The sequence below is a fragment of the Bufo gargarizans genome, unplaced genomic scaffold (assembly GCF_014858855.1).
Source record: "Bufo gargarizans isolate SCDJY-AF-19 unplaced genomic scaffold, ASM1485885v1 original_scaffold_1292_pilon, whole genome shotgun sequence".
NCBI lineage: Eukaryota > Metazoa > Chordata > Amphibia > Anura > Bufonidae > Bufo > Bufo gargarizans.
In genome coordinates, this window is record NW_025334297.1 from 93,457 (window position 1) to 106,796 (window position 13,340).

The 13,340-nt window shown below is 42.1% G+C and overlaps 1 protein-coding gene across 1 annotated transcript in view; it reads left to right on the top strand.

Annotated features, from left to right (window-relative positions):
- Positions 1-13,340, top strand: part of LOC122923161 (vomeronasal type-2 receptor 26-like) — a 113,636-nt gene that overhangs the window by 59,164 nt on the left and 41,132 nt on the right. Inside the window, exon 4 of the mRNA XM_044273893.1 lies at positions 3,078-3,881. Coding sequence (XP_044129828.1) covers positions 3,078-3,881 — 804 coding nt within the window. The remainder of the gene's footprint in view (positions 1-3,077; positions 3,882-13,340) is intronic.

Here is a 13,340-nt window from a genome sequence, read left to right on the forward strand (position 1 = left end):
CAATAGAGCTTTGGTACCTATGATTGTGTTTGAATGCCCAGAACTTATTTTACTGCCGTAGATCTTGCACACAGCTGTGGGGGAAAAAAAAATATGTGACATGGACATTTTACATTTGGGGATCTGATCGAATTGGATTGTGTTCATTGTACTCTCCCTATCCCCAAGGCCAGAAAAAGGACTTTACTCAGCAACCACTAAGCATTGAACTTTTCTGTTTTCTCCTTTTTGTTTTCATAACTTTTATGTACCTATATGTATGTCTGTTTATTCCTTTTTGTGGTAGCTAAGTACGGTGCATTTTATACATTAAAGCCTAAAACTTTAATGGTTTGGCTTGTTCCCTAAACTAACCTAATCTCCAGTTTAAAGTATAAGTACGGGTGTGTAGTTGTGGCCCTGCTTGAGGGTGGGGCATTGTCGTGGGGTTCCTATTGGCCCTGACTGATTTAATGCAATAGGTGGTGTGGTGGAAATGTGTTTGGGTGCTTACAAGGCAGTGTTGAGGAGAGATTTGTGTTTAATTTGCGGCCTGAGTGAAGGGGTGTGAAAGACTAAGTGAGTGGAGCAAATGAATCCCTGGCAGCCACAACTGGGTGACATGACAGGGAAATTTTGGACGTGACAGAATAGTTTTGTGAAAGCAACTCATGAAATAGAGCAAAACAGGAATACTGATGGCCCACTGGGTTTGTGACATCACTAATCTGTAAGTGCCACCTTGGTGACTTCTTTCCCAAAAACATTTAACCACTGCTAATACACTTTCCCTTGATCAGCCTTTTAAGAGACCAGTATAATTGGGACTTGTGGGGCCTGAGATAATGGGGTGGTTTCTTAGATTTTTCTATTCATGGAATTGTGATGAGCAGCATAGGCAATATTCGAATTCGTGATATTTTACAAATTATTGGTCTAATAATCTCCAGTCATTTTATTCTTGATGGAGAAAATTGGCAATGTAATATGTGCATATTGCGCGCGCAATACATTCATGGCTCACTTTTGCTAGAAACATTGAAAACATAGAAACATAGAATGTGTCGGCAGATAAGAACCATTTGGCCCATCTAGTCTGCCCAATATACTGAATACTATGGATAGCCTCTGGCCCGATCTTATATGAAGGATGGCCTTATGCCTATCCCATGCATGCTTAAACTCCTCCACTGTATTTGCAGCTACCACTTCTGCAGGAAGGCTATTCCATGCATCCACTACTCTCTCAGTAAAGTAATACTTCCTGATATTACTTTTAAACCTTTGCCCCTCTAATTTAAATCTATGTCCTCTTGTAGTTTTTCTTCTTTTAAATATTCTCTCCTCTTTTACCTTGTTGATTCCCTTTATGTATTTAAAAGTTTCTCTCATATCCCCTCTGTCTCGTCTTTCTTCCAAGCTATACATGTTAAGTTCCATCTTTCCTGGTAAGTTTTATCCTGCAATCCATGTACTAGTTTAGTAGCTCTTCTCTGAACTCTCTCCAAAGTATCAATATCCTTCTGGAGATATGGTCTCCAGTACTGAGCACAATACTCCAAATGAGGTCTCACTAGTGCTCTGTAGAGCGGCATGAGCGCCTCCCTCTGTCTACTGGTAATGCCTCTCCGTATACACCCAAGCATTCTGCTAGCATTTCCTGCTGCTCTGTGACATTGTCTGCCTACCTTTAAGTCTTCTGAAATAATGACCCTAAATCCCTTTCTTCAGATACTGAGGTTAGGACTGTATCACTGATTCTATATTCTGCTCTTGGGTTTTTACATCCCAGGTGCATTATCTTGCACTTATCAACATTACATTTTAGTTGCCAGATTTTTGACCATTCCTCTTGTTTTCTTAAATCCTTTTCCATTTGGTGTATCCCTCCAGGAACATCAACCCTGTTACAAATATTTGTGTCATCAGCAAAAAGACGCACCTTACCATCGAGGCCTTCTGCAATTTCGCTGATAAAGATATCAAACAATATGGGTCCCAGAACAGATCCCTGAGGTACCCCACTGGTAACAAGACCATGGTCTGAATATACTCCATTGACTACAACCCTCTGTTGTCTGTCCCTCAGCCACTGCCTAATCCATTCAACAACATGGGAATCCAAGCACAAAGACTGCAATTTATTGATAAGCCTTCTATGTGGAACAGTATCAAAAGCCTTACTAAAGTCTAGATAAGCGATGTCTACTGCACCTCCTCCATCTATTATTTTAGTCACCCAATCAAAAAAATCTATAAGATTAGTTTGACATGATCTCCCTGAAGTAAACCCATGGTGTTTTTCATCTTTCAATCCATGGGATGTTAGATGTTCCACAATCCTCTCCTTAAGTATGGTTTCCATTAATTTCCCCACTATTGATGTCAGGCTTACTGGCCTATTGTTGCCCGATTCCTCCCTACTACCTTTCTTGTAAATGGGCCGAACATTTGCTAATTTCCAATCTTTTGGGACGACTCCTGTTACCAGTGATTGGTTAAATAAATCTGTTAATGGTTTTGCTAGTTCACCGCTGAGCTCTTTTAATAGCTTTGGGTATATCCCATCAGGCCCCTGTGACTTATTTGTATTAATTTTAGACAGCTGACTTAGAACCTCTTCCTCTGTAAAGACACATGCATCAAAAGCTTCATTAGTCTTTCTTCCTAACTGAGGTCCTTTCTTCCTTAAGACTGAACAGAAGTATTCATTGGATAAGGAATAGGATCCAGATGAAAGCACAGAGCACAGCAATGTCACTGCTCCCTCTCTTTCAGAACTGCAAAAAAAAAAACTGCAGAAAATGGCTGCTGGGGAGGTTCTTATATAGTAACTATATAAGCAACTTTGCTATTGGTTGCTAGGTATGTTGTTAGGCTCTGACAAAGATATTGCAGCCTTCTCATTGGCCCACAAACAAGAAGGGAGGTTACTGATGAAAGCAAATCTAGAATATTCTTGATTATGAATATATAGCACTATAGTCTACATGTTTCGCGAAATTCTCGAAGTGCCGATATTTGCGATAAAAATTTGTGATTAGAATATTTGCGAGCAAAACTATCATGGAATACCTATTTTTGTTCTCACCCTACAGATCAGCTATGGAGCAATGGATCCTGTCTTCAGTAACAAACTCCTTTTCCCTTATTTTTATCGCACAGTCCCTGATGGGTCCACTCAGTATGAAGCCACAGTTCTCCTACTGAAGCATTTTGGCTGGAGCTGGGTGGGGATGGTGACAGCAGATGATGAGAGCAGCCAACGAGCCAGCATGGAGCTCTACAATGTAATAACACGGAGCGGGCTCTGCATAGCTTATAGAGAATCTGTCAAAGATCTTCCTTCTTTCATACAGTCTATGGCCTACAAGAAGGTGTTCTATAAAATACAAAAGACCTACTGCAACGTGATCATATTTGTTGGTAACTCATATGGCTTATTGTCATTGGACTCGCTATTGTCTGATGACTTCAATCCTCGGAAAGTTATTATCATGCTCTCACTTATTTTTCCTGACAAATTAATCATGCTTACTGCATTGCAAGGATCTTTGCAGCTCACCCTTCAAAAAGGAAGAATTCAAGGGTTAAAGGAATATTTACTCACAGCCGGTCCTCTAAAAAATTCGGGGCTTGAGATAATGTTTGATGAATGGGAATATTTAAATTTTAATTGCACCTTAAGCAATGATTATTCTTACTATAGACCATGTGATGAAAGAGATGTTCTAGGTAATGTGGATCGCTCCCTGTATGACGTAGACAATTTCCGTTACACATTCAGTGTGTACTCTGCAGTGTATATTGTGGCTTATGCCTTACATCATCTGATCTACTCGCATAAAGGACAAGAACATCTCCAGTTATTTAACATCCAACATTTACAGGACGCATGGAAGGTGAGATTTTTTTAGACCTTACCAACATTTTAAGCATCCAAACGAAAAGTAGTAATAAATGTTATTTTTATGGGGCTGTCTTCTGCAATTCGATCGCAAGATCAACAGACTATCATTTACTACATTTTTCTGAGAGGAGCAGAAGATGATGAGTAGACTGCATGTTTGCCCACCACATTTGTTGTGCACCTATTAGGCACCTTTCACACGAGCGAGTTTTCCGCGCGGGTGCAATTGTCACCACCAGACATCTGAGAAGCTCTGTCAGACGTTCTTCAGAACCTCCTGCTTGAGGTTCCTTTTGTTTTGCTTTCGTTTTCTCATCTCGTTAGCCTCTCTCAGCTGTCATGTAGTTGCACTGATTGCATTTAAATCCCTTCCCATACTGCATCACTTTGCGGTTTATATTACTTCCTGGAGTGTGTGCATGCTGGATGCTACTACTGAGTCTTCTACAGATAACTTTTGTTCATTAATTTGTGTTTTCCTGTTTGCTGGATCCCAGGTGACCCTGACTCCCTCCGTATCAAGTGTAGGGAGCCGGCGGTCGTGTCCCCTCACTATTATAGGGTGTTCAGGTGTTATACAGTCGAGGAACGAGGATATTCAATCATCTACCATAGAGATTTTTGCATAGGCTGAGCAGTTAGGGAGAGAGCCAGGTCTGTTGCAGGGCTTTCCTTTAGGTTCCTTAGTTTTGGATCCAGTCAGTCGGATCTTCATTTTGTGTCTTCTAGTTTTCTGTACACCTTCCGTGACAGCAATGCATGACGTAAACGCATAGCACCCGCACTGATCCTGACCCATTAATTTCAATGGGTCTGTGTATATGAGCATTATTTTTCACAAATCAGTTCTGTGTTGCGTGAAAAAATAAGCATGTTCTAAACTCTGCGTTTGTACGCAGCCCTGGCCCCATCAACCATCAGTGAAAAACGCATTGCATCCGCAAGCAGGTGCGGATGCAATGCGTTTTTCACTGATGGTTGATAAGAGGAGTTGTTTGTAAACCTTCAGACGAGCTTTCCTCCTGAAGCATCCGGCTTGACCTCCCTGCTGGGAGTCACATAGCATTATATTGAGGAACACTCTGCAAGAGGTCTAAGGCCTCTTTCACACGAGCGTGACAGATTATGTCTGGATGCGTTCAGGGTGCGTTCAGTGAAACTTGCACCATTTTGGAAGAAAGTTCAGTCAGTTTTGTCTGCGATTGCGTTCAGTTTTTTTCCGCGCCGGCTCAATGCGTTTTGATGGGTTTTTCATGCGCGTGATAAAAAACTGAAAGTTTACAAACAACATCTCTTAGCAACCATCAGTGAAAAACGCATTGCATCCGCACCTGCTTGCGAATGCAATGCATTTTTCACTGAAGACCCATTCACTTCTATGGGGCCAGGGCTGCGCGAAAAACGCTGAATATAGAACATGCTGCCTTTTTCACATAACGCAGAACCGATGTATGAAAAAAAACGCCCATGTACACAGACCAATTGAAATGAATGGGTCAGGATTCAGTGCGGGTGCTATGCGTTCACATCATGCATTGCCCCCGCACAGAAAACTTGCTCGTGTGAAAAGGGCCTTAGTCTTTCAATAAAGTAGAAAAAATCCAGCAGCAGACTCAAGATAAGATCCAATTTCTTTATTTTGTCATTATAAAATCCATAGGCTGACCAGACAGGCAAGGTCTACGCGTTTCAACTGTATGTCTTAGTTACAGATGAGCAAATCGAAGTTGACGAAGTGGAATTCGATCCTAATTTCAGGAAAAATTTGATTCGCACCGAAGCCGAATTTCCTTTAGCTTTGTGGTAATGAATTGCATTTTTCCTAAAATGGCCGCTGCACGTGTGAGGACATGGAGAAAGGAACACTGGTTAGGCGGGATCACCCAGATTGGCTGCATGCATGCATGTCAATCAGCAGCCAGCCCTGTGAAGTATTACTTTACTGAGAGAGTAGTGGATGCATGGAATAGCCTTCCTGCAGAAGTGGTAGCTGCAAATACAGTGAAGGAGTTTAAGCATGCCTGGGAGAGGCATAAGGCCATCCTTCATATAAGATAGGGCCAGGGGCTATCCATAGTATTCAGTATATTGGGCAGACTAGATGGGCCAAATGGTTCTTATCTGCCGACACATTCTATGTTTCTATGTCACAGCCCTATAAATAGCGGCAGCCATCTTAGATTCTGCCAATTTCCAGTGTACTTAGTGCAGGGAGAGATGTCAGCAGGCGCTAGGGACAGTGCTAGGAAATACAATTTAATTGTGCATAAAAAGCGATTTACAAGTTCAGGGAAAGATTATTCAAGGTGTAAGGAAAGGATACAGAGGAATCATTCCACAGCTTTTATGTAGAACAGGGTTCAGTAGGGGAGGTTACAGCCTGGGTAATAGGAACAATCCTACTACACATTGCTGCACTGACTGAGGATCCAAATTGCCATTATACATCTCTGTAATTACAGCAAATCTTTGTTATTAGGGTGGAAGTCCTGCTTAATACAGCCCAGGGGCGTACATAGTAATCATGGGGCCCCTTAGCAAAACTCAAAATTGCCCTCCCCAAAGGGTTAAAATGGCAGAACTGGAGCTATTTCACACCTGTCAGCTTGAGCAATGTATCAGTTATATAGCTGACACCAAAAGGTGATCCCTGTGCTACACATCTACATAGCAGGAGACGGTAAAAAAAAAAATTGGTGTAAAGTAGAACTTGCTTAGTTGCCCTTAGGCAACCAATCAGATTCCTCCTTTCATTTTCCAAATGAGCTCTCCAAAATGAAAGGTGGATTCTGATAGGTTGCTAGGGACAACTAAGCCAGTTTTACTTTACACCAGTTTGATATACTGTATATAATTCCACATGTGTTAATTCATAGTTTTGATGCCTTCAGTGTGAATCTACAATTTTCATAGTCATGAAAATAAAGAAAACTCTTTGAATGAGAAGGTGTGTCCAAACTTTTGGTCTGTACTGTATATATCTGTATATATATATATAGTAATTACACATTTATTTTGTGCTATATATTTTTTACAATTACTAAAAAAAAATATAAAATATATAAATTTAATCTCTATTTCTGCCAGGATTCAAACTTCCAAGCTTGTACATTAGAGGCACGAATGTTAATCACTACACTATACAGCTACATGTTAACCTGCACAGAAATATAAAATAAGTCTTCTGCTGAATAGGAATACTCACTAAATCAGAAACTACTATGAGGTTTGTCTGACACAGTTTAGCATTCAGCTTTGTAGCTCAGTGGATAAGGTCCTTGCCTCTAATGTACAAGCTTGGGAGTTTGAATCCTGGCAGAAACTTTTCAGAAATGAGATTTAAATACACTGGGGTCTCCCCAAGCACTGACTCGAGAACAGGGTCTCCTAAGCCGAACTAGAGTCCCGACACCCTCCCCTCTTCAGAGCTGGGGGTGCCTAGGGTACTCCCATTGACTTCCATTGTGCTCTGGTTTTAACACGCTTCATTACACTATAATTCAGATTGAATCTAATTTTTGGGGAAAATTTGGCAAATCATCAGAATCAAATTTTTGAAAACTTTGCTCATCTCTATTTGTTCCCCTCCAACCTTATATCTGACACCATCATTCAGCTTCTGAGGCGCTGGTGGGAGGATTATACTTATACAGGACAGTAATAATAGTCCATTGCATTGGGATACTGCCAAAGCAGCTGTAATGTAAGGCACCAACGAAACAGACCAGTGAGGATGAAGTCAAAGGGGTTTATTAACAAAATAAACAAAGTTCAGGTAAACTTCACTGGGCAAATATCAGGCAAACAAAAAATGAAGGAAAGCCAGGAGTAGTCCCGATCCGTGCATACTGTAAGTCTCTGTGCAACTTGCAAGGTAAACGGAAGCGTCCCGGAAAGTCCCGGGTCCTGAGTTCCACTGGAACGGACGGAGTCCCAGCAATCATCAGTCAGTAGTTAGCAGTACTGACCTGCTCCTGGATAAGAAAGCATAACAGTGGGCACTGACTGACCTGGGACGCCACTTTTTATGTGCCTGCTAACAAATCCCAGGGCGCCAAGTGTCCACTCCCCATAGGTCATGATCCTGTCCGACACCTGTGTACAAGGCTTTGGTCGGTCATTAGTCAATTAGACCAATGCCAGCCCCCTAGTCTACTTTAAACTTGCGGCCAGGTGCTATTCCCTTCGCTGGTCGGCAAAGCGCATAAGAAGCACGTACGCACGACCGCGTATACCCTTTGTGAACCCATTTTCAAAAGTACAAGCGGATGCACGACAGGCTCTGCGAGAGTGCGTTGACATGGACACCGGAATGGAATCCGCAATAGGCACCGGAGACAAGCTCGGCCGCCCGCCGCACACTGCCACTAGCCCGGCCAAGCTATCCCTGAAAGCCATGCGGTCTTCCCCTCCAGCGCACATGCAAACGCATCCCCGCGTCGGTTTGCAAAGGGGTTGGAGCTGATGTATCAATGGAGACACACGTAACCTGTCCCGCAGCTCCACGAGGACCCTTTTTGGTCACACCGGAGTGCGAGAAGGGTGAGGATCTTACAGCAGCGTTATGTGGGTATATACTGTCTTATGAAGCTGGCAGTTGGGTTTGAGTTTGATCAAAATATATTTGCTAATAAAGTTATTTATCATATCAAAATAGGGCATTTGTTTATACAGTCAGGTCCATAAGTATTGGGACATCAACACAATTCTAATATTTTTGGCTCTATACACCACCACAATGGATTTGAAATGAAATAAGCAAGATGTGCTTTAACTGCAGACTGTCAGCTTTAATTTGAGGGTATTTACATCCAAATCAGCTGAACGGTGCAGGAATTACAACAGTTTGCATATGTGCCTCCCACTTGTTAAGGGGACAAAAGTAGTGGGACAATTGGCTTCTCGGCTGTTCCATGGCCAGGTGTGTGTTATTCCCTTATTATCCCAATTACAATGAGCAGATAAAAGGTCCAGAGTTCATTTCAAGTGTGCTATATGCATTTGGAGTCTGTTGCTGTCAACTTTCAAGATGAGATCCAAAGAGCTGTCACTATCAGTGAAGCAAGTCATCATTAAGCTGAAAAAAAAAAAAAAACATCAGAGACATAGCAAAAACATTAGGTGTGGCCAAAACAACTGTTTGGAACATTCTTAAAAAGAAGGAACGCACCGGTAAGCTCAGCAACACCAAATGATCCGGAAGACCACGGAAAACAGCGAAGAATTCTTTCCCTGGTGAAGAAAACACCCTTCACAACACTTGGCCAGATCAAGAACACTCTCCAGAGGGTAGGTGTCAAAGTCAACAATGAAGAGAAGACTTCACCAGATTGAATACAGAGGGATTACCACAACATGTAAACCGTTGGTGAGCCTCAAAAACAGGAAGTCAAGATTAGAGTTTGCCAAACGACATCTAAAAAGCCTTCACAGTTCTGGAACAACATCCTATGGACAGATGAGACTAAGATCAACTTGTACCAAAGTAACAGGAAGAGAAGAGTATGGAGAAGGAAAGAAACTGCTCATGATCCTAAGCATACCACCTCATCCGTGAAGCATGGTGGTGGTAGTGTCATGGTGTGGGCATGTATGGCTGCCAATGGAACTAGTTCTCTTGTATTTATTGATGATGTGAAGTGTTTTGGGCAATATTATCTGCTCATATTCAGCCAAATGCTTCAGTACCCATTGGACGGCGCTTCACAGTGCAGATGGACAATGACCCAAAACATACTGCAAAAGCAACCAAAGAGAAAGAAGTGGAATGTTATGCAATGGCCAAGTCAATCACTTAACCTGAATCCAATTGAGCATGCATTTCACTTGCTGAAGACAAATCTGAAGGGAAAATGCCCCAAGAACATGCAGGAACTGAAGACAGTTGCAGTAGAGGCCTGGCAGAGCATCACCAGGGATGAAACACAGCGTCTGGTGATGTCTATGCATTCCAGACTTCAGGCTGCAATTAACTGCAAAGGATTTGCAACCAAGTATTATAAAATGAGAGTTTGATTTATGATTATTATTCTGTCCAATTACTTTTGGTCTCTTAACAAGTGGGAGGCACATATGCAAACTGTTGTAATTCCTACACCGTTCACCTGATTTGGATGTAAATATTTTGGACAGCAGTGGCTTCCTCTGTGGTATCCTCCCATGAAATCCATTCTTGTTTAGTGTTTTATGTATCGTAGATTCGCTAACAAGGATGTTAGCATATGCCAGAGACTTTTGTTAGTCTTTAGCTGACACTCTAGGATTCTTCTTCACCTCATTGAGCAGTCTGCGCTGTGCTCTTGCAGTCATCTTTACAGGACGGCCACTCCTAGCAGCAGTGCTGAACTTTCTCCATTTATACAGGTCCTTCTAAAAAAATTAGCATATTGTGATAAAGTTCATTATTTTCTGTAATGTACTGATAAACATTAGACTTTCATATATTTTAGATTCATTGCACACCAACTGAAGTAGTTCAAGCCTTTTATTGTTTTAATATTGATGATTTTGGCATACAGCTCATGAAAACCCAAAATTCCTATCTCAAAAAATTAGCATATCATGAAAAGGTTCTCTAAACGAGCTATTAACCTAATCATCTGAATCAACTAATTAACTCTAAACACCTGCAAAAGATTCCTGAGGCTTTTAAAAACTCCCAGCCTGGTTCATTACTCAAAACCGCAATCATGGGTAAGACTGCCGACCTGACTGCTGTCCAGAAGGCCATCATTGACACCCTCAAGCAGGGGTGTAAGATGGGGTAAGACACTGTGTAAGACACAGAAAGAAATTTCTGAACGAATAGGCTGTTCCCAGAGTGCTGTATCAAGGCACCTCAGTGGGAAGTCTGTGGGAAGGAAAAGGTGTGGCAGAAAACGCTGCACAACGAGAAGAGGTGACCGGACCCTGAGGAAGATTGTGGAGAAGGACCGATTCCAGACCTTGGGGGACCTGCGGAAGCAGTGGACTGAGTCTGGAGTAGAAACATCCAGAGCCACCGTGTACAGGCGTGTGCAGGAAATGGGCTACAGGTGCCGCATTCCCCAGGTCAAGCCACTTTTGAACCAGAAACAGCGGCAGAAGCGCCTGACCTGGGCTACAGAGAAGCAGCACTGGACTGTTGCATGTCATTCGGAAATCAAGGTGCCAGAGTCTGGAGGAAGACTGGGGAGAGGGAAATGCCAAAATGCCTGAAGTCTAGTGTCAAGTACCCACAGTCAGTGATGGTCTGGGGTGTGCCATGTCAGCTGTTGGTGTTGGTCCACTGTGTTTTATCAAGGGCAGGGTCAATGCAGCTAGCTATCAGGAGATTTTGGAGCACTTCATGCTTCCATCTGCTGAAAAGCTTTATGGAGATGAAGATTTCATTTTTCAGCACGACCTGGCACCTGCTCACAGTGCCAAAACCACTGGTAAATGGTTTACTGACCATGGTATTACTGTGCTCAATTGGCCTGCCAACTCTCCTGACCTGAACCCCATAGAGAATCTGTGGGATATTGGGAAGAGAAAGTTGAGAGACACAAGACCCAACACTCTGGATGAGCTTAAGGCCGCTATCGAAGCATCCTGGGCCTCCATAACACCTCAGCAGTGCCACAGGCTGATTGCCTCCATGCCACGCCGCATTGAAGCAGTGATTTCTGCAAAAAGATTCCCGACCAAGTATTGAGTGCATAACTGAACATAATTATTTGAAGGTTGACTTTTTTTGTATTAAAAACACTTATCTTTTATTGGTCGGATGAAATATGCAAATTTTTTTAGATAGGAAATTTGGGTTTTCATGAGCTGTATGCCAAAATCATCAATATTAAAACAATAAAAGGCTTGAACTACTTCAGTTGGTGTGTAATGAATTTAAAATATATGAAAGTCTAATGTTTATCAGTACATTACAGAAAATAATGAACTTTATCACAATATGCTAATTTTTTTAGAAGGACCTGTAGACGATTTGTCTTACCGTGGACTGATGAACAGCAAGGCTTTTGGAGATACTTTTATAACCCTTTCCAGCTTTATGCAAGTCAACAATTCTTAATCGTAGGTCTTCTGAGAGCTCTTTTGTGCGAGGCATTATTCACATCCTGCAATGCTTCTTGTGAAAAGCAAACGCAGAACTGGTGTGTGTTTTTTATAGGGCAGGGCAGCTGTAACCAACACCTCCAATCTCATCTCATTGATTGGACTCCAGTTGGCTTACACCTCACTCCAATTAGCTGAACTGTGAATGTTTACATGGTGTGTTCATTAAAAACATGGTAACATTTAATTCTTTGTGTGTTATTAGTTTAAGCAGACTGTGATTGTCTATTGTTGTGACTTAGATGAAGATCAGATCACATTTTATGACCAATTTGTGCAGAAATCCATATCATTCCAAAGGGTTCACATACTTTTTCTTGCAACTGTAAGTATCATGACATATACAGTGGCGCCCAGGGATCTCACTACACTTACTATTATCCCTGGGCACCGCTCCGTTCTCCCGTTATGTCCTCCGGTATGTTCGGGGAATTGGTTATAGTAGGCGGAGACTTAAAGGACTTGGTTATAGTAGGCGGAGTCTGCCCTTGTTCTGCTGGGCGTCTCCTTCTCCTAGGCTGTAGCGCTGGCCAATCGCAGCGCAGAGCTCACAGCCTGGGAGGTTTATTCTCCCAGGCTGTGAGCTCTGCGATGCGATTGGCCAGCGCTACAGCTTAGGAGAAGGAGATGCCCAGCAGAACAAGGGCAGTCTCCTCCTACTATAACCAAGTCCCCTAAGTCTCTGCCTACTATAACCAATTCCCCGAACATACCGGAGGACATAAAGGGAGAAAGGAGCGGCGCCCAGGGATAATAGTAAGTGCAGTGAGATCCCTGGGTGCCGCTGTACGGTATATGTCATGATACTTAGTTTACAATGTTTGGACCAATGAAAGGTCCTCTTTAAAGCACTTATTGTTTGTTTCCTTTCAAATCCATTGTGGCTGTGTATAGAGGAAAAAAATGTTAGAATTGTGTCCATGCCTCAATATTTATGGACCTGACTGTTTATAACCTTTGAATATAGTGCTATGAGAGTGTCGTTATGTTCTGTTTTCCCTATCTTATGAAGCTGGTAAGAGTAAGTAAATTTCCCTTAGAAATTAGCTTACTTGCCTAGCCTAGCCCTTCTCCCACACTGTTCTCAGCTCGGTGTGAGGCTCGACAAGCATTTTATAAATAGCCACTAAAAGGAAGAAACTTTCATGTATCGAGTTAGATGCAATTTTTACATTATTATTGGAACAAATCTCGGAAACTTCAAGTGAATTTGGCTAAGAGTACAAAGCAGACAAAAACAACATCAAAGGGAAAGTTAAGAGAGACGATTTATAAACATTTTTAAAGATTCTTAGGAATATGATTACTATTGTTAACAGCAGAAACCAATACAGTATGTCAGACTCAAACCAGTTTCTAT